The following is a 21,243-nucleotide window of genomic DNA, read 5'->3' as shown; positions in this document are numbered from 1 at the left end:
AGGAATGCCTGTGTACAACATCGCAATTCACACAACCATTTAATTAATCTCAGAAACTCAAGACTTATAGCCACAGAAGACAACACTCAATACAGAAGAATCCTGGAATCATCGCTCATCTCTACAACCAACAATTTCAACCAGAACAATGGCTTCTATAACATAGCTGAACCACTCACCAAGAAACTTCTTCATCGCTATCCCACATTAGAACATAGAACACTGCAGAAGGTCTACTCACAACTTGTCCAATACCCCTGCCAAGCTACCCAAGACTCTATAACCCCACCCGGTAGATCATCAGATGCAGCATTCTCCACCTGACCTCAACATTCTGAACATGACTATAAATACTCTCGTACCTTCCAACCCCAGGTAGATCTGTGTGTGACTTGAAAAGGCCCACTGTGTGGGTGAAACGTTGTCACTAAAGGATCACATTATACTGCATTTGTGTTTATATTTCCGAGGTGAAAGTGTTGAATGATGATGAAAATATTTTCTTTTTGGGGAGTTTCTTTCTTTTTGGGTCACCCTGCCTCGGTGGGAGACGGCCGACTTGTTAAAAAAAAAAATACATTCATACACATATGTGCATATCTTTTTTTCTTTCAACACTGGCCGTATCCCACCGAGGTGGGGTGACCCAAAAGGAAAAACAAGTTTCTCCTTTTACATTTAGTAATATATACAGGAGAAGAGGTTACTAGCCCCTTGCTCCTGGCATTTTAGTTGCCTCTTACCACACGCATGGCTTACGGAGGAAGAATTCTGTTCCCTTTCCCCATGGAGATAAGAGGAAATAAACAAACACAAGAGCTAGAATGAAAACAGGAGAAAACCCAGAGGGGTGTGTATGTATGTATGTGTGTATATATGTATATATATATGTATATGCAGTTGTACATGTATGTGTAGTGTGAGTAGAAGTAGCAAGACATACCTGAAACCTTGCATGTTTTTTTATTTTTTTTATTATCACACTGGCCAATTCCCACCAAGGCAGGGTGGCCCGAAAAAGAAAAACTTTCACCATCATTCACTCCATCACTGTCTTGCCAGAAGGGTGCTTTACACTACAGTTTTTAAACTGCAACATTAACACCCCTCCTTCAGAGTGCAGGCACTGTACTTCCCATCTCCAGGACTCAAGTCCGGCCTGCCGGTTTCCCTGAACCCCTTCATAAATGTTAATTTGCTCACACTCCAACAGCACGTCAAGTATTAAAAACCATTTGTCTCCATTCACTCCTATCAAACACGCTCACGCATGCCTGCTGAAAGTCCAAGCCCCTCGCACACAAAACCTCCTTTACCCCCTCCCTCCAACCTTTCCTAGGCCGACCCCTACCCCGCCTTCCTTCCACTACAGACTGATACACTCTTGAAGTCATTCTGTTTCGCTCCATTCTCTCTACATGTCCGAACCACCTCAACAACCCTTCCTCAGCCCTCTGGACAACAGTTTTGGTAATCCCGCACCTCCTCCTAACTTCCAAACTACGAATTCTCTGCATTATATTCACACCACACATTGCCCTCAGACATGACATCTCCACTGCCTCCAGCCTTCTCCTCGCTGCAACATTCATCACCCACGCTTCACACCCATATAAGAGCGTTGGTAAAACTATACTCTCATACATTCCCCTCTTTGCCTCCAAGGACAAAGTTCTTTGTCTCCACAGACTCCTAAGTGCACCACTCACTCTTTTTCCCTCATCAATTCTATGATTCACCTCATCTTTCATAGACCCATCCGCTGACACGTCCACTCCCAAATATCTGAATACGTTCACCTCCTCCATACTCTCTCCCTCCAATCTGATATTCAATCTTTCATCACCTAATCTTTTTGTTATCCTCATAACCTTACTCTTTCCTGTATTCACCTTTAATTTTCTTCTTTTGCACACCCTACCAAATTCATCCACCAATCTCTGCAACTTCTCTTCAGAATCTCCCAAGAGCACAGTGTCATCAGCAAAGAGCAGCTGTGACAACTCCCACTTTGTGTGTGATTCTTTATCTTTTAACTCCACGCCTCTTGCCAAGACCCTCGCATTTACTTCTCTTACAACCCCATCTATAAATATATTAAACAACCACGGTGACATCACACATCCTTGTCTAAGGCCTACTTTTACTGGGAAAAAATTTCCCTCTTTCCTACATACTCTAACTTGAGCCTCACTATCCTCGTAAAAACTCTTCACTGCTTTCAGTAACCTACCTCCTACACCATACACTTGCAACATCTGCCACATTGCCCCCCTATCCACCCTGTCATACGCCTTTTCCAAATCCATAAATGCCACAAAGACCTCTTTAGCCTTATCTAAATACTGTTCACTTATATGTTTCACTGTAAACACCTGGTCCACACACCCCCTACCTTTCCTAAAGCCTCCTTGTTCATCTGCTATTCTATTCTCCGTCTTACTCTTAATTCTTTCAATTATAACTCTACCATTCACTTTACCAGGTACACTCAACAGACTTATCCCCCTATAATTTTTGCACTCTCTTTTATCCCCTTTGCCTTTATACAAAGGAACTATGCATGCTCTCTGCCAATCCCTAGGTACCTTACCCTCTTCCATACATTTATTAAATAATTGCACCAACCACTCCAAAACTATATCCCCACCTGCTTTTAACATTTCTATCTTTATCCCATCAATCCCGGCTGCCTTACCCCCTTTCATTTTACCTACTGCCTCACGAACTTCCCCCACACTCACAACTGGCTCTTCCTCACTCCTACAAGATGTTATTCCTCCTTGCCCTATACACGAAATCACAGCTTCCCTATCTTCATCAACATTTAACAATTCCTCAAAATATTCCCTCCATCTTCCCAATACCTCTAACTCTCCATTTAATAACTCTCCTCTCCTATTTTTAACTGACAAATCCATTTGTTCTCTAGGCTTTCTTAACTTGTTAATCTCACTCCTAAACTTTTTCTTATTTTCAACAAAATTTGTTGATAACATCTCACCCACTCTCTCATTTGCTCTGTTTTTACATTGCTTCACCACTCTCTTAACCTCTCTCTTTTTCTCCATATACTCTTCCCTCCTTGCATCACTTCTACTTTGTAAAAACTTCTCATATGCTAACTTTTTCTCCCTTACTACTCTCTTTACATCATCATTCCACCAATCGCTCCTCTTCCCTCCTGCACCCACTTTCCTGTAACCACAAACTTCTGCTGAACACTCTAACACTACATTTTTAATCCTACCCCATACCTCTTCGACCCCATTGCCTATGCTCTCATTAGCCCATCTATCCTCCAATAGCTGTTTATATCTTACCCTAACTGCCTCCTCTTTTAGTTTATAAACCTTCACCTCTCTCTTCCCTGATGCTTCTATTCTCCTTGTATCCCATCTACCTTTTACTCTCAGTGTAGCTACAACTAGAAAGTGATCTGATATATCTGTGGCCCCTTTATAAACATGTACATCCTGAAGTCTACTCAGCAGTCTTTTATCTACCAATACATAATCCAACAAACTACTGTCATTTCGCCCTACATCATATCTTGTATACTTATTTATCCTCTTTTTCTTAAAATATGTATTACCTATAACTAAACCCCTTTCTATACAAAGTTCAATCAAAGGGCTCCCATTATCATTTACACCTGGCACCCCAAACTTACCTACCACACCCTCTCTAAAAGTTTCTCCTACTTTAGCATTCAGGTCCCCTACCACAATTACTCTCTCACTTGGTTCAAAGGCTCCTATACATTCACTTAACATCTCCCAAAATCTCTCTCTCTCCTCTGCATTCCTCTCTTCTCCAGGTGCATACACGCTTATTATGACCCACTTCTCGCATCCAACCTTTACTTTAATCCACATAATTCTTGAATTTACACATTCATATTCTCTTTTCTCCTTACATAACTGATCATTTAACATTACTGCTACCCCTTCCTTTGCTCTAACTCTCTCAGATACTCCAGATTTAATCCCATTTATTTCCCCCCACTGAAACTCTCCTACCCCCTTCAGCTTTGTTTCGCTTAGAGCCAGGACATCCAACTTCTTTTCATTCATAACATCAGCAATCATCTGTTTCTTGTCATCCGCACTACATCCACGCACATTTAAGCATCCCAGTTTTATAAAGTTTTTCTTCTTCTCTTTTTTAGTAAATGTATACAGGAGAAGGGGTTACTAGCCCATTGCTCCCGGCATTTTAGTTGCCTCATACGACACGCATGGCTTACGGAGGAAAGATTCTTTTCCACTTCCCCATGGACAATAGAAGAAATAAAAAAGAACAAGAGCTATTTAGAAAAAGGAGAAAAACCTAGATGTATGTATATATATATATATGCATGTGCATGTCTGTGAAGTGTGACCAAAGTGTAAGTAGGAGTAGCAAGATATCCCTGTTATCTAGCGTGTGGGAATGGGATGAGGCATGGTTTTTAATGTTGTGAATATTTATGCCCGATTGATTTTATTAGGAAAATTTTGGTTTTCAGATGATGTACATCAGTGAAATAGAAAGTGTACTAGAAGATGCTCGAGCAATGTTGAGTCAGCAGGCGGCTCGAGTAGAGGAGAGGGACCAGTATATATCTGAGTTAAGAGAGCAGTTATCAGCACAGGTAAGGCCTGTCAGCAAGACCAGACAAAGAAAATTCTGAGTTCACATTAACCTAAATGTCAGTTTCTGTTATACTTATTATGAATATTTGAGTTGCCTGGTGGCTAAAGCTCTCGCTTCACACACGGAGGGCCTGGGTTCAATTCCTGGCGGGTTGGAAACATTTCCACGTGTTTCCTTACACCTGCTGTCATGTTCACCTAGCAGCAAATAGGTACCTGAGTGTTAGTCGAATTGTGTGGCTCGCATCCTGGAGGACATGTTTGAGGACCCCAATTGAAATGAAACGGTCCTCGATAACACACTGACTTTCTTGGGTTATCCTGGGTGGCAAACCCTCTGGGGTTAAAAATCCAAGGAAAATCTTATCTCAATAAAAAATGCTCTAGTGATAATTTTAACTCTAGCACATAATCTTTCATAGTCAGTTCAAATTGTATAACTGGAAACAGGACTTAACTTAACCAGTTGACCATCTGTGCCATAGTGCTGTGATTTTGGGGTCACTATATGGCCATAGTACTATACCACGAGTTCAGCTCGCTCAGATAAGCTGTGAGTGGTAAATTGGGCGTAGGTATGAGAGAATGCGTTTGTGGTAAGTGCGCCATATAAAAGAAAACCTGCACCACGCTGTGCATGAAAAAAATTGTGACCCTGTTTTTTGGTTTAAAACCTATTTTTTTGCGGTGTATTTTCGTATTGTTTTCATGGCTTTATTCTCGGTTTCTGGGTTTCATTTGATAGAAAGGAACATACATTACAGAAATAGATAATTGATTAGTTTCAGACTGAAAAGAGATTGAAATTGAGCTCAAAGAATTGGAAATGTTTGATTTTTACCAATATTCCAGAGTACTCAGATTATGTCGCTTGTCCAGTATGCATCCAACTGGTCAGTCTAATACATGTTCAGGAATGCACTGACATTGCTTATACAATTATTACAATAATGCAGTGGTCTGCATAGCAGTAAATCTTCTATTTTTTGTGCGAAAAATTCAAACTTGAAAGCAAGCATAATATAGGATAGGCCTGGGAATATAATTAATGAACAGAGAAAATTTTTTTAGTGGCAGGAATGTCTGCATTTTTTATACTGGACACTTTAAATTGGCAATTTTTTTGTGGGTGAAAAGAGCCAAATTACTGATTTCCAATCACTTTATTTGGTAATTAAAATAGGTAAATGGGCAGTTTCTTGTATTCAATGGATAAAATAGAAGGAATACTAGAAGAATATCTCGAGTTTGGTCGACTAAGACAATGGAATTTGCTGAAAATAGGGCTCAAAGTGGGTGAAATTGCCAATGCATTAGACCTTTGACTGTCGCAACCCCCAATCCTGAGGTGTCTCCTGGTGTCGCAAAATTTAAAAAAAAAAAAAATGATTTTTTCTCATGAAAAATAGATAATCTTTTTCCGATTGCAAAGACCCCCAAAAAACGAATATGATTGAAAACTGACGGAATTACGCTCTCGCGAAGTTAGCGACCTCGGCGATATTTACAAATCGGCGATTTCGCCCACTTTGAGCCCTATTTTCGGCTAATTCCATTATTCCAGTCAACCAAACTCATAGCTATTTCTTCAGAACTCCATTTTTTCTATCGATTGAGTACAAGAAACTGCCCATTTACCGATTTCAACTACCCAATAACATGGTTAGAAATTTGCAATTTTGCCAATTTCACGAAAATTAAAATATATGACAATTTCAAAATAAGGACCAGAATGAACAATGCAGACATTCCTGGCTCTAAAATAACATTTTCTTTGTTCTTCAGTCACATCTCCAGGCCCCTCTGATATTACTCTTGCTTTTTATTTTGAAATTTTATTCAAACAAGAAATAGAAGATTACTATTATGCAGACTACTGTAATAATTGTAAAAATTACATCAACCCATTCATGACTGCATATTAGAATGGCTATTTGGACATTTATTGGACAACGACATCATTTGTTTACTTTTGAACGTCTGCAAAAATCAAACATTTCCCATACTTTGTGCTCCATTTCCAGGTTCTTTTTATAGTAAAATCAATCAAAATCACCTCTATTTTTATAATATATTTTTCATTCTATCAAATGAGACCAAGAAAACGAGAATACAACCATAAATACTATACGAAAATAGACCACAAAGTCGGCATTTTCAGAGTAAAACCAATAAAAATCACTTCTATTTCTATAATGTTTTCCATTCTATCAAATGAGACAAAGAAAACAAGAATACAACCATAAATAGTATACAAAAATGCACCTCAGTCAGCGTTTTAATCAAATAACACGGAGTTTTTTTCTCATTATGCACTGCATGCTCCAGGATCTTTTTTATATGGTGCACACTGGCCACACAGACCCATTCTCTCGCATGTGGGCCTACCAGCTTTCTCCTGCTAGATTTGAAGCCGCTAGAATTTGAGTATATATACGTCAAACACGATATCTCCTAAGACGTATATATACAGCCGCGACAGTCAAAGGGTTAACCCTTTGACTGTTTCGGCCATATACATACGTCTTACGAGCCAGTGTTTTTGACGTATATATACTAAAAAAAATTCTAGTGGCTCGAAATCACGATGGAGAAAGCTGGTAGACCCACATGTGAGAGAATGGGTCGGTGTGTGCAGTATAAAAAAAATCCTGTATCACAGTGCATAGTGAGAAAAAAAACTGTGTTATTTGATTAAAACGCTGACTTTGAGGTGTATTTTTGTATACTATTTATGGTTGTATTCTTGTTTTTTTGTCTCATTTGATAGAATGGAAAACATTATAGAAATAGAAGTGATTTTTATTGGTTTTACTCTGAAAAGGATCTTGAAATGGAGCTCAAAGTAGCAGAAATGTCAAACTAGCCATTCTAATATGCAGCCACGAATGGGTTGACATTATTTGTACAATTATTACAATATTGCAGTAGTCTGCATAATAGTAAATATTCTATTATTTATGTGAATAAAAATTCAAAATAGAAAGCAAGAGTATTACAACAGGGTCCTGGAGGCATGACTGATGAACAGAAAAAAAATTATTTTAGTTCCTGGAATGTCTGCATTGTTCATTCTAGACCCTATTTTGAAACTGACGTATTTTTTTATTTGCATGAAATTGGCCAAATTGCCAATTTCTGACCACTGTTGGGTAGTTGAAATCGGTAAATGGGCGGTTTCTTGTACTCAATCGATAGACCAAATGGAGTTCTAAAGAAATAGCTGCTAGTTTGGTTGACTGGAACAAAGGAATTGGCCGAAAATAGGGCTCAAAGTGGGCGAAATTGCCAATGCATAAATGTCGCCGAGGTCGCTAACTTTGCGAGAGCGTAATAAGTTTTCCATCAAGTTTTATACTCTTGCTGTCATTATCAGCGGGAAAAGATTCTCTATCATTTCATAAGATTTTTTTTTTTTATCTCTCTCCAAATATTTTGCGGCACCAGAAGACACTTCAGGATTTGGATTTGCAGCAGTCAAAGGGTTAATATGACTTGACATGCTGTTGGAGTGTAAGCAAAGTAATTTATGAAGGGATTCAAGGAAGCTGGTTAGCCAGACTTGAATCTTGGAGGTGGGAAGTACTGTGCTTGCACACTGAAGGAAGGGTATTGATATGTTGCAGTTTTTTAACCATAGACACAGCCTCTGGCAAGACAGTGATAGAGTGAATGATAATGAAAGTGTTTCTTTTTACTTGGGTCACCCTGCCTCGGTGGGAAACTGTCAATGTTTTAATGAAAAAAATCTGTCCTGGAACCTTGATTATTCCTAATGTATATTTGGAGTGATTAAGGTCCCAGGATTGTAATGTGTCCAATAGTGTTTGCCTTTTCTCTCTTCTCCAACAGCCTGTCAGTGTTACATCGATTTTTACTATAGTGAGTGTTTTCCTTCTTTGGGTTATCTTACCTTTGGGATAAAAGTTCTGCTCTGGTGTCTTTAGAATGCGTAGCATTAGAGGCAAAATGTACTTTGAATCTGGAAAACATAATTTGATATACTGTATATTGTTTACTGTTTAAATATTCAAGGAATCATCTCTACATTAGTCCAGTTTCAGACCAGTCTTCTGATTGACTGCTCAGTCACTTTATTAAAAATTGTATTATTTGCATTTGCCTTGTAATTTAAGAAATAATCTTTCATTGTACAGGAACACAAGGAATGCTGCATGCAGTTGGAGAAGCTGCAGAAAGAGAAGTGGAAAATTGAAGAAGAATATTTTAGGTACATTGTTTGAATTTGTATCTTAATGTTAGACAAATGTGAAATAGCATGCTATAATTAATTCTGTTACTTGTGTTGAACTAAATAGCTTACGGTTGACTTGGAAATTTATCACTTGTTTTATTAAGAACTAAAAACTTGAAATCATATTTTTCATGGGCTATGATCATTGCAGCATAATCTTTGGTATATGCTTGTGAAATTTTTAAATATGTGCATCCTCCAACAGGGATAAGAGTAAGTTGCTGTTGGAGATTGCTGAACTTAAATGCAATAATTTCCCAATTTCCTCCAGTATGAACACATCTTCAGGAGATACTAAAACTGAGTTAAGAGTGGCAGAGTTGTTGCAAGAGAGAGATGCATTAGCTCAGGAAAGACACACTCTTAGTAATAAGCTAACAGAATCTCTCTCTCTCTTCTCACACCTGCAAAATGTTAACTCTCAGCTGGAAAAGGATAATGGCTTGCTTAAGAGACAGACAGACCAGCTCAAGAATAACATAAACGAGGTTAGTATTTATTCTTCCTTTAAAATGTACTAAGGTTGACTAATATAACGCTACTAACAAAATAGTTTCTAGCATAATTGGTCGGTAGCTTCAGTACAAAAGAACATGCATCAATCTAGATACAATAATTTGTTCATAAACACTACAGCAAATAATATTCAATTATGTTTACCTATTGTCTAAACATGTTTGATTTTTTTTTCTTTCAGCTAAATAACAAGCTAGTGTGTGTGCAGGAAGAGAGAGCCTCTGAACAGCTGAACACTTCTACTTTCAAAGTAAACTGTGAAAGGGCTATGAATGAGGCAAATACTTTCAAGAATCAGTTAATTGAAAAGAATGAGAGAATTCTTAATCTCGAAATGCAAGTTAATGAACTTAAAGAGACTACAAATATTTTACAAGAACTTGAAAACGTCAATCTTGAACTGAAAGATAAAATTATAGCTTTAGAGGCTACACTTAAAGAAACTGAATTAGAGAGCACTGAGTACAAGAATATAAAGGAAAAATGCCACCAGTTATCTGAATCTTTGGAAGAGAGTCAGGGTGAGTGTGAGGAAATGAGAAAAGAAAGAGCACAGTTGCAAAACATGTTGCAGTCAGAGAAAAAAAATAAATTATTAACAGATGTTAACATTGTTCAGACACAGGAAAAAATAAATTCTTTGGAAAATGATATTTCTCAACTGAAAGAAGAGTTCAAACGAAAAGTGAATGAAATGGAAACACTGATAACAGAGAAAGAAATGAAAAATGCCAGCCTCATTATAGAAATAGAACAAATTAATGTGCTTAATAAGAAACTTTTGTCTGATAAAGAGACTACACACCTTCAGCATACACAAGAAATTTTAACTAAAACTGCTATAATTAAAGAAGTGGAAAGTAAAAATGAGATGCTGATGATTCAGGTACAGAATATTCAAAGTGCACTTGAAAACATAACTGAGTCAGAATTGAAGTTGCAGCATATATCTAGCCAGAAAGATAATAAATTAGAAGAAATGCTATCTGAACTTAAGTGCAAAGAATTTTTAGAAGACGAATACAAAGTAATAAAGCTAGAACTTGAAAAACATAAGGAAGAACTAATGAAGCTGAGATCAGATTTTCAGGCAGAGAAAACATTAAGCAGCAAAAATGCTGCACAAATTAGTAGTCTCCAAGATGTGATAAATTCCAAGAATATTGAATGTGAAAAGTGGCATAAGGAATGTGAAGAACTGAAGGAAGAAGTAGAGAAATCTTATGGAATTATTTGTAAATATAAAGAAGAATACTCTGAAAAAGCAGTTATAGCTCAAGAATTGCTAGATCTTAAGGCAGTGAATGAAGAACTTCAGAATGACAAACAAATGTTAGAAATAAAAGCACAAGAAAAGGACTCGAACCTCGTTGATTTAAAAGGTAAATTTGCTGTGTGAGTATTCGTGGACATTTGTGATATTTTATAAGTTGGTTTTATAACTGTAAACTTAAGTGCACCTCTGACAAGGCAGTGATGGAGTGAATGATGATAAAAGTGTTTCTTCTTTTTTTGGGTCACCCTGCCTTGGTGGGAAATGGCTGATGTGTTGTTAAAAAAAAAAAAAGTAGAATACTCGTGAAGTAGATGTGATTACCTTGAGGTTGCATTTAAAAGTCGGAAGTGAGCTCTAGCACACTAGTTCTCGTAACTTTCAGTCCAGTTACGTGAATTCTGTTTGAATGTACATTGTGCTACTATTCGTCAGTTTGTTTATTGTTCCCTATCCTTACCTTGTTAAAGGTACCTGATTTCTTTACTTTGTAGTCTTTTCAGGAGTGGTGTCTTAATGTCAGTGAAGGATTCTTAATCCAAGAAGTTGGAGCTGCCCTCCTTTCCTTTGGATTGATCCCGAATGTATTCCATTTCCCAGGCACTATTATGCATGTAGATTTAGCACTTCATCATGAAGAAATGTATATTGTACTTTCAAATATTGAAGTCTTGTGCCCCCCTCCTTATTATTTAAATCCTTAAAGCAGATTGCATGTTAACATTGTTATGAGATTGCTGTGATTGTCTCAGAATTCTTGTACCACATTATTTGGCTATGATCATGTTTGAGATTTTGTCTACAGTTCATTTTTGTCTTGTCAAGTAGCTCCTTGGTTATACAGTAGTTGGTTTGTAGATGGTGGTGAGAGGGAATAAGAGGGGTTGATTCCAGTGGATAAAGGGGTAATTCAGTGACAGGTCTGAGGCCTGGGACAAAGAAGTGGCAAGAAAAGTGTGGGGTAATATTTTGAGAAGGGATTCAGGTAAACCAGTTAGCCGGACTTGAGTCCTGGAAATGGGAAGTACAGTGCCTGCAATTTAAAGAAGGGGTTTAGGATATAGGTAGTTTTGAGTGACATCTAAACTGTCGTATCTCAGCCTCTTCAAAGACAGTGATTGTGAATGATGAAAAGTCAGAGCATGCATGCATATACATTTTTTTTTTTTTTTTTTCAACAAGTCGGCCGTCTCCCACCGAGGCAGGGTGACCCAAAAAAGAAAGAAAATCCCCAAAAAGAAAATACTTTCATCATCATTCAACACTTTCACCACACTCGCACATTATCACTGTTTTTGCAGAGGTGCTCAGAATACAACAGTCTAGAAGCATACACATATAAAGATACACAACATATCCCTCCAAACTGCCAATATCCCAAACCCCTCCTTTAAAGTGCAGGCATTGTACTTCCCATTTCCAGGACTCAAGTCCGACTATATGAAAATAACCGGTTTCCCTGAATCCCTTCACTAAATATTACCCTGCTCACACTCCAACAGATCGTCAGGTCCCAAGTACCATTCGTCTCCATTCACTCCTATCTAACACGCTCACGCACGCTTGCTGGAAATCCAAGCCCCTTACCCACAAAACCTCCTTTACCCCCTCTCTCCAACCCTTTCGAGGACGACCCCTACCCCGCCTTCCTTCCCCTATAGATTTATATGCTTTCCATGTCATTCTACTGTGATCCATTCTCTCTAAATGACCAAACCACCTCAACAACCCCTCTTCTGCCCTCTGACTAATACTTTTATTAACTCCACACCTTCTCCTAATTTCCACACTCCGAATTTTTTGCATAATATTTACACCACACATTGCCCTTAGACAGGACATCTCCGCTGCCTCCAACCGTCTCCTTGCTGCTGCATTTACCACCCAAGCTTCACACCCATATAAGAGTGTTGGTACTACTATACTTTCATACATTCCCTTCTTTGCCTCCATAGATAACGTTTTTTGACTCCACATATACCTCAACGCACCACTCACCTTTTTTCCCTCATCAATTCTATGATTAACCTCATCCTTCATAAATCCATCCGCCGACACGTCAACTCCCAAGTATCTGAAAACATTCACTTCTTCCATACTCCTCCTCCCCAATTTGATATCCAATTTTTCTTTATCTAAATCATTTGACACCCTCATCACCTTACTCTTTTCTATGTTCACTTTCAACTTTCTACCTTTACACACATTCCCAAACTCATCCACTAACCTTTGCAATTTTTCTTTAGAATCTCCCATAAGCACAGTATCATCAGCAAAAAGTAACTGTGTCAATTCCCATTTTGAATTTGATTCCCCATAATTTAATCCCACCCCTCTCCCAAACACCCTAGCATTTACTTCCTTTACAACCCCATCTATAAATATATTAAACAACCATGGTGACATTACACATCCCTGTCTAAGACCTACTTTTACCGGGAAGTAGTCTCCCTCTCTTCTACACACCCTAACCTGAGCCTCACTATCCTCATAAAAACTCTTTACAGCATTTAATAACTTACCACCTATTCCATATACTTGCAACATCTGCCACATTGCTCCTCTATCCACTCTATCATATGCCTTTTCTAAATCCATAAATGCAATAAAAACCTCCCTATCTTTATCTAAATACTGTTCACATATATGCTTCAATGTAAACACCTGATCTACACATCCCCTACCCACTCTAAAACCTCCTTGCTCATCCGCAATGCTACATTCTGTCTTACCTCTAATTCTTTCAATTATAACCCTACCGTACACTTTTCCTGGTATACTCAGTAAGCTTATTCCTCTATAATTTTTACAGTCTCTTTTGTCCCCTTTCCCTTTATATAAAGGGACTATACATGCTCTCTGCCAATCCCTAGGTACCTTCCCCTCTTTCATACATTTATTAAACAAAAGTACCAACCACTCCAACACTATATCCCCCCCTGCTTTTAACATTTCTGTCATGATCCCATCAGTTCCAGCTGCTTTACCCCCTTTCATTTTACGTAATGCCTCACGTACCTCCCCCACACTTACATTCTGCTCTTCTTCACTCCTAAAAGATGGTATACCTCCCTGACCAGTGCATGAAATTACTGCCTCTGTTTCTTCCTTAACATTTAAAAGTTCCTCAAAATATTCTCGCCATCTACCCAATACCTCCATCTCCCCATCTACTAACTCCCCTACTCTGTTTTTAACTGACAAATCCATATTTTCCCTAGGCTTTCTTAACTTGTTTAACTCGCTCCAAAATTTTTTCTTATTTTCATTAAAATTTCTTGACAGTGCCTCTCCCACTCTATCATCTGCTCTCCTTTTGCACTCTCTCACCACTCTCTTTACCTTTCTTTTACTCTCCATATACTCTGCTCTTCTTATAACACTTCTGCTTTGTAAAAACCTCTCATAAGCTACCTTTTTCTCTTTTATCACACCCTTTACTTCATCATTCCACCAATCACTCCTCTTTCCTCCTGCCCCCACCCTCCTATAACCACAAACTTCTGCCCCACATTCTAATACTGCATTTTTAAAACTATTCCAACCCTCTTCAACCCCCCCACTACTCATCTTTGCACTAGCCCACCTTTCTGCCAATAGTCGCTTATATCTCACCCGAACTTCCTCCTCCCTTAGTTTATACACTTTCACCTCCCTCTTACTTGTTGTTGCCACCTTCCTCTTTTCCCATCTACCTCTTACTCTAACTGTAGCTACAACTAAATAATGATCCGATATATCAGTTGACCCTCTATAAACATGTACATCCTGGAGCCTACCCATCAACCTTTTATCCACCAATACATAATCTAATAAACTACTTTCATTACGTGCTACATCATACCTTGTATATTTATTTATCCTCTTTTTCATAAAATATGTATTACTTATTACCAAATTTCTTTCTACACATAGCTCAATTAAAGGCTCCCCATTTACATTTACCCCTGGCACCCCAAATTTACCTACTACTCCCTCCATAACATTTTTACCCACTTTAGCATTAAAATCCCCAACCACCATTACTCTCACACTTGATTCAAAACTCCCCACGCATTCACTCAACATTTCCCAAAATCTCTCTCTCTCCTCTACACTTCTCTCTTCTCCAGGTGCATACACGCTTATTATAACCCACTTTTCACATCCAATCTTTATTTTGCTCCACATAATCCTTGAATTAATACATTTATAGTCCCTCTTTTCCTGCCATAGCTTATCCTTCAACATTATTGCTACTCCTTCTTTAGCTCTAACTCTATTTGAAACCCCTGACCTAATCCCATTTATTCCTCTCCACTGAAACTCTCCCACCCCCTTCAGCTTTGTTTCACTTAAAGCCAGGACATCCAGCTTTTTCTCATTCATAACATCCACAATCATCTCTTTCTTATCATCTGCACAACATCCACGCACATTCAGACTTCCCACTTTGACAATTTTCTTCTTCTTATTCTTTTTAGTAATCTTTACAGGAAAAGGGGTTACTAGCCCATTGTTCCCGGCATTTTAGTTGACTTTTACAACACGCATGGCTTACGGAGGAAAGATTCTTATTCCACTTCCCCATGGATATAAAGGGAAAATTAATAAGACCAAGAACTATTAAGATAAAATCAAAGAAAACTCAGATGAGTGTGTATAAATAAATGTGTACATGTATGTGTAGTGTGACCTAAGTGTAAGTAGAAGTAGCAAGACATGCCTGTAATCTTGCATATTTATGAGACAGACAAAAGACATCAGCAATCCTACCATCATGTAAAACAATCACAGGCTTCGTTTTACACTCACTTGGTAGGACGGTAGTACCTCCCTGGGTGGTTGCTGTCTACCAACCTACTACTAATATCTACACATATAAATCTTAATACAGTAGGTCTTCAGACATATGATGTTCTGCTCTTATGACCATAGTACTTTGGAATACATTAATGACTTATGAACATTGACCTGCAGTTAAGATGATTACAAATAATCAATATTATTTTTGATAAATAGTTATTTACCAGGTATTTTTCAGTAAATTATTAAAATTTTGCATGTAGAGAGTTCATTAGGCAAATACAGTACTGGTAATGAACTGGAGATTTAATATTGATTTTTCTTTCAACATACCAGCCGCATCCCACTGAGGTGGGGTGGCCCAAAAGAAAAAACAAAAGTTTCGCCTTTTAAATTTAGTAATATATACAGGAGAAGGGGTTACTAACCCCTTGCTCCCGGCAATTTAGTCGCCTCTTACAACACGCATGGCTTATGGAGGAAGGATTCTGTTCCACTTCCCCGTGGAGGTAAGAGGAAATAAACAAGAACTAGAAAGAAAATAGAAGAAAACTCAGAGGGGTGTGTGTATATATATGCTTGTACATGTATGTGTAGTGTGACCTAAGTGTAAGTAGAAGTAGCAAGACGTACCTGAAATCTTGCATGTGTATGAGACAGAAAAAAAAGACACCAGCAATCCTACCATCGTGTAAAACAATTACAGGCTTCTGTTTTACACTCACTTGGCAGGATGGTAGTACCTCCCTGGACGGTTGCTGTCTACAAACCTACTACCTATACATATACATATACCTATACATACTTGTATATATAGAGTGGAACCTTGGCTTACGGACACCCCACCATGCGAACTTTTCAGGATACGAACCATTTTTATTATTCAAACGAAATTTCAGGATACGTCCTTCCTCCTCAAGGGACGTTCTTTGCTGAAGGGCCCTTGATCAACGTAATTGGATCTATGCTCCATTTCCCTAAATTAATAATAATAATTATTATTCATGATACTGTGCTTATGGGCGATTCTAAAGAAAAGTTGCAAAGGTTAGTGGACGAGTTCGGGAGGGTTTGTAAAGGTAGAAAGTTGAAAGTGAACATAGATAAGAGTAAGGTGATGAGGGTATCAAATGATTTAGATAAAGAAAAACTGAATATCACATTGGAGAGAAGTATGGAAGAAGTGTATGTTTTCAAATATTTGGGTGTTGATGTGTCAGCAGATGGGTATATGAAGAATGAGGTTAACCATAGAATTGACGAGGGAAAAAAGGCGAGTGGTGCGTTGAGGTATATGTGGAGACAAAAAACATTATCTATGGAGGCAAAGAAGGGAATGTATGAAAGTATAGTAGTACCAAAACTCTTATGTGTGTGTGTGTGTGAAGCTTGGATTGTAAATGTTGCAGCAAGGAGATGGTTGGAGGCAGTGGAGATGTCCTGTCTAAGGGCAATGTGTGGTGCAAATATTGTGCAGGGAATTCGGAGGTGTGGAGTTAATGAAAGTATTAGTCGGAGGGCTGAAGAGGGGTTGTTGAGGTGAGAGCGTATAAATCTGTAGGGGAAGGAAGGCGGGGTAGGGGTCATCCTTGAAAAGGTTGGAGGGAGGGGGTAAAGAAGGTTTTGTGGGTGAGGGGTTGGACTTCCTGCAAGTGTGCATGAGCATGTTAGATAGGAGTGAATGGTTTTTGAGACCTGACGAGCTGTTTGAATGCGAGCAGGGTAATATTTAGTGCAGAGATTGAGGGAAACCGGTTATTCTTATATAGCCGGACTTGCGTACTGGAATTGAGAAGTACAATGCCTGCACTTTACAGGAAGGGTTTGGAATATTGGCAGTTTGGAGCGATATGTTATACAGTAGACCTTCATTTATCACTGTAGTTACTTTCCTGAAAATGCTGCGTTAGTTAAAACCGTGTTAAGCAAACTGAAAAACGTGTGGGAAAATAGGGTTACGTTCCTGGGAGCCCCCAAAAAGCCAAACATCTTTTGTCATGATATATTACTGCTTAAGATTACAAATGCAATAGAAATAATAGTATTTCTTACTTTAAATTTTGGGTAATAGTGTTTGTGGATGATTGTGAAGAGAGTGGATATGAATAGTGTTGCCCTACTGGGCTGAGGTGGATGGTTGTTGGTTGTCAGCAGAAGTAAATGGTAGAGGTTCTGGTACTGAAGTCGATGGTTGTATTGGAGTGTGCATAAATTGTGTAATAGATCTCTGGGCTCTTTTACCCTGCAGTACATTATACAGCTAATGGTAAGGCATCATCAGCTGGTCTAGACCCCATTTCAAAGCACTGCTTCTAAATTTGTTATTTCATAATTATACCATTGCTATCAATAAATAATATATACCTGTCATATTTATTCCAGAATATTATTTATAACACAAATAATGCAGAATCATGATAAAGATGCACAAATTAATAAAAACTGATATAGAGGTATTGAAAGGTAGGCGGGACTATGAGAGGGAGAAGGCGCGAGCAGTCTGACTTAGTAACTCACGGAGCATCATGGCCTGTGGAGGTGTGAACTCACGGCACTATAAAGTATTTTATAATAATACTATTACTCTTAATAAGTTTACCTCTGGTATTTTTTTTTTTTTTTTTTTAGCAAGTCGGCCATCTCCCACTTAGGCAGGGTGACCCAAAAAAAAGGAAAATAATCCCCAAAAATACTTTCATCATTATTCAACACTTTCACCTCACTCACACATAATCACTGTTTTTTGCAGAAGTGTTCAGAATACAACAGTTTAGAAGCATATTCGTGTAAAGATACACAACATATCCCTCCAAACTGCCAATATTCCAAACCCCTCCTTTAAAGTGCAGGCATTGTACTTCCCATTTCCAGGACTCAAGTCTGGTTATATAAAAATAACCAGTTTCCCTGAATCCCTTCACTAAATATTACCCTGCTCACACTCCAGTAGCTCATCAGGTCCCAAATACCATTCATCTCCATTCACTCCTGGAAGTCCAAGCCCCTCGCCCACAAAACCTCCTTTACCCCCTCCCTCCAACCTTTCTGAGGACGATCCCTACCCTGCCTTCCTTCCTCTACAGATTTGTACGCTCTCCATGTCATTCTACTTTGATCCATTCTCTCTAAATGACCAAACCACCTCAACAACCCCTCTTCAGCCCTCTGACTAATACTTTTATTAACTCCACACCTTCTCCTAATTTCCACTCCACACATGCCAAGCGTCCAATACACGTCAACTGGTGAGTCTAATATTCTTTCAAAAGTGCACTGATATTGTTTATACCATTTCTACACTAATGCAGTAGTCTGCATAACAGTAAATCTTTTATTTTTTGTGAGAATAAAAAATCAAACTGGAAAGCAAAAGAGATGTAAGAGGGGCTTGGGGATGTGACTAATGAACAGAGAAAATGTTATTTTAGTGCCAAGAATGTCTGTCTGGCATATTCTGGACTCTATGGAAATTGGCATCTGAAATTTGTGTGAAATTGGCAAAATTGCCCATTTCTGACCACTTGATTGGATACTTGAAATCGGTAAATAGGTGGTTTCTTGTACTCATTCAATAGGAAAAATGGAGTTCTAGCAAAATAGATATGATTTTTGTTGACTAGTACATCGAAATTGGCCGAAAACAGCGCTCAAAGTGGGCGAAATTGTCGATGCATCAACATCGTCGAGACCACTAACTTCACGAGAGCATAGTTCCGTAAGTTTTCCATAAAATTTCATACTTTTGGTGTCATATGATCGGGAAAAGATTATCATTTCATAAGATTTTTTTTTTTTTTTTTTTTTTCCCAAAAAAAAAAAAATTTCAAGCCTGAGAACGAGTTTAGGAGAGGGCCTCTCGACCCTGAAAGGGTTAAAGGCTTCCCATTTTCATTTACCCCTGGCACCCCAAATTTACCTACTACTCTCTCCACAACATTTTTACCCACTTTAGCATTGAAATCCCCAACCACAAGTACTCTCACACTTGGTTCAACTCTCTCCATGCATTCATTCAGCATTTCCCAAAATCAATCTCTCTCTCTCATCTACACTTCTCTCTCCTCCAAGTGCATATATGCTTGCTATAACCCACTTTTCACATTATTATTATTATTATCACACTGGCCGATTCCCACCAAGGCACGGTGGCCCGAAAAAGAAAAACTTTCACCATCATTCACTCCATCACTGTTTTGCCAGAAGGGTGCTTTACACTACAGTTTTTAAACTGCAACATTAACACCCCTCCTTCAGAGTGCAGGCACTGTACTTCCCATCTCCAGGACTCAAGTCCGGCCTGCCGGTTTCCCTGAACCCCTTCATAAATGTTACTTTGCTCACACTCCAACAGCACGTCAAGTATTAAAAACCATTTGTCTCCATTCACTCCTATCAAACACGCTCATGCATGCCTGCTGGAAGTCCAAGCCCCTCGCACACAAAACCTCCTTTACCCCCTCCCTCCAACCTTTCCTAGGCCGACCCCTACCCCGCCTTCCTTCCACTACAGACTGATACACTCTTGAAGTCATTCTGTTTCGCTCCATTCTCTCTACATGTCCGAACCACCTCAACAACCCTTCCTCAGCCCTCTGGACAACAATTTTTGTAGTCCCGCACCTCCTCCTAACTTCCAAACTATGAATTCTCTGCATTATATTCACACCACACATTGCCCTCAGACATGACATCTCCACTGCCTCCAGCCTTCTCCTCGCTGCAACATTCATCACCCACGCTTCACACCCATATAAGAGCGTTGGTAAAACTATACTCTCATACATTCCCCTCTTTGCCTCCAAGGACAAAGTTCTTTGTCTCCACAGACTCCTAAGTGCACCACTCGCCCTTTTCCCCTCATCAATTCTATGATTCACCTCATCCTTCATAGACCCATCCGCTGACACGTCCACTCCCAAATATCTGAATACATTCACCTCCTCCATACTCTCTCCCTCCAATCTGATATCCAATCTTTCATCACCTAATCTTTTTGTTATCCTCGTAACCTTTCTCTTTCCTGTATTCACTTTTAATTTTCTTCTTTTGCACACCCTACCAAATTCATCCACCAATCTCTGCAACTTCTCTTCAGAATCTCCCAAGAGCACAGTGTCGTCAGCAAAGAGCAACTGTGACAACTCCCACTTTGTGTGATTCTTTATCTTTTAACTCCACGCCTCTTGCCAAGACCCTCGCATTTACTTCTCTTACAACCCCATATATAAATATATTAAACAACCACGGTGACATCACACATCCTTGTCTAAGGCCTACTTTTACTGGGAAATAATTTCCCTCTTTCCTACATACTCTAACTTGAGCCTCACTATCCTCATAAAAACTCTTCACTGCTTTCAGTAACCTTCCTCCTAAACCATACACCTGCAACATCTGCCACATTGCCCCCCTATCCACCCTGTCATATGCCTTTTCCAAATCCATAAATGCCACAAAGACTTCTTTAGCCTTATCTAAATACTGTTCACTTATATGTTTCACTGTAAACACCTGGTCCACACAACCCCTACCTTTCCTAAAGCCTCCTTGTTCATCTGCTATCCTATTCTTCGTCTTACTCTTAATTCTTTCAATTATAACTCTACCATACACTTTACCAGGTATACTCAACAGACTTATCCCCCTATAATTTTTGTACTCTTTTATCCCCTTTGCCTTTATACAAAGGAACTATGCATGCTCTCTGCCAATCCCTAGGTACCTTACCCTCTTCCATACATTTATTAAATAATTGCACCAAACACTCCAAAACTATA

The 21,243-nt window shown here is 38.8% G+C and overlaps 1 protein-coding gene across 4 annotated transcripts in view; it reads left to right on the top strand.

Annotated features, from left to right (window-relative positions):
* The window catches only part of LOC128694842 (kinesin-like protein KIF20B), a 276,960-nt gene that overhangs the window by 143,848 nt on the left and 111,869 nt on the right, over nucleotides 1–21,243 (top strand). For 2 of the 4 annotated variants that reach the window (XM_070094293.1, XM_053785171.2), the window contains exons 19-22: nucleotides 4,511–4,636; nucleotides 8,795–8,868; nucleotides 9,164–9,380; nucleotides 9,590–10,790. In XM_070094293.1, the coding sequence (XP_069950394.1) occupies nucleotides 4,511–4,636; nucleotides 8,795–8,868; nucleotides 9,164–9,380; nucleotides 9,590–10,790 (1,618 nt within the window). Of the gene's footprint in view, nucleotides 1–4,510; nucleotides 4,637–8,794; nucleotides 8,869–9,097; nucleotides 9,381–9,589; nucleotides 10,791–21,243 lie in introns of all 4 variants that reach the window. The other 2 variants (XM_070094292.1, XM_053785169.2) reach the window with 1 other exon arrangement.

The sequence above is a fragment of the Cherax quadricarinatus genome, chromosome 45, assembly GCF_038502225.1.
Source record: "Cherax quadricarinatus isolate ZL_2023a chromosome 45, ASM3850222v1, whole genome shotgun sequence".
NCBI lineage: Eukaryota > Metazoa > Arthropoda > Malacostraca > Decapoda > Parastacidae > Cherax > Cherax quadricarinatus.
The sequence above is the reverse complement of the archived record's forward strand: the minus strand, read 5'-3'. Positions and strand labels throughout refer to the sequence as shown.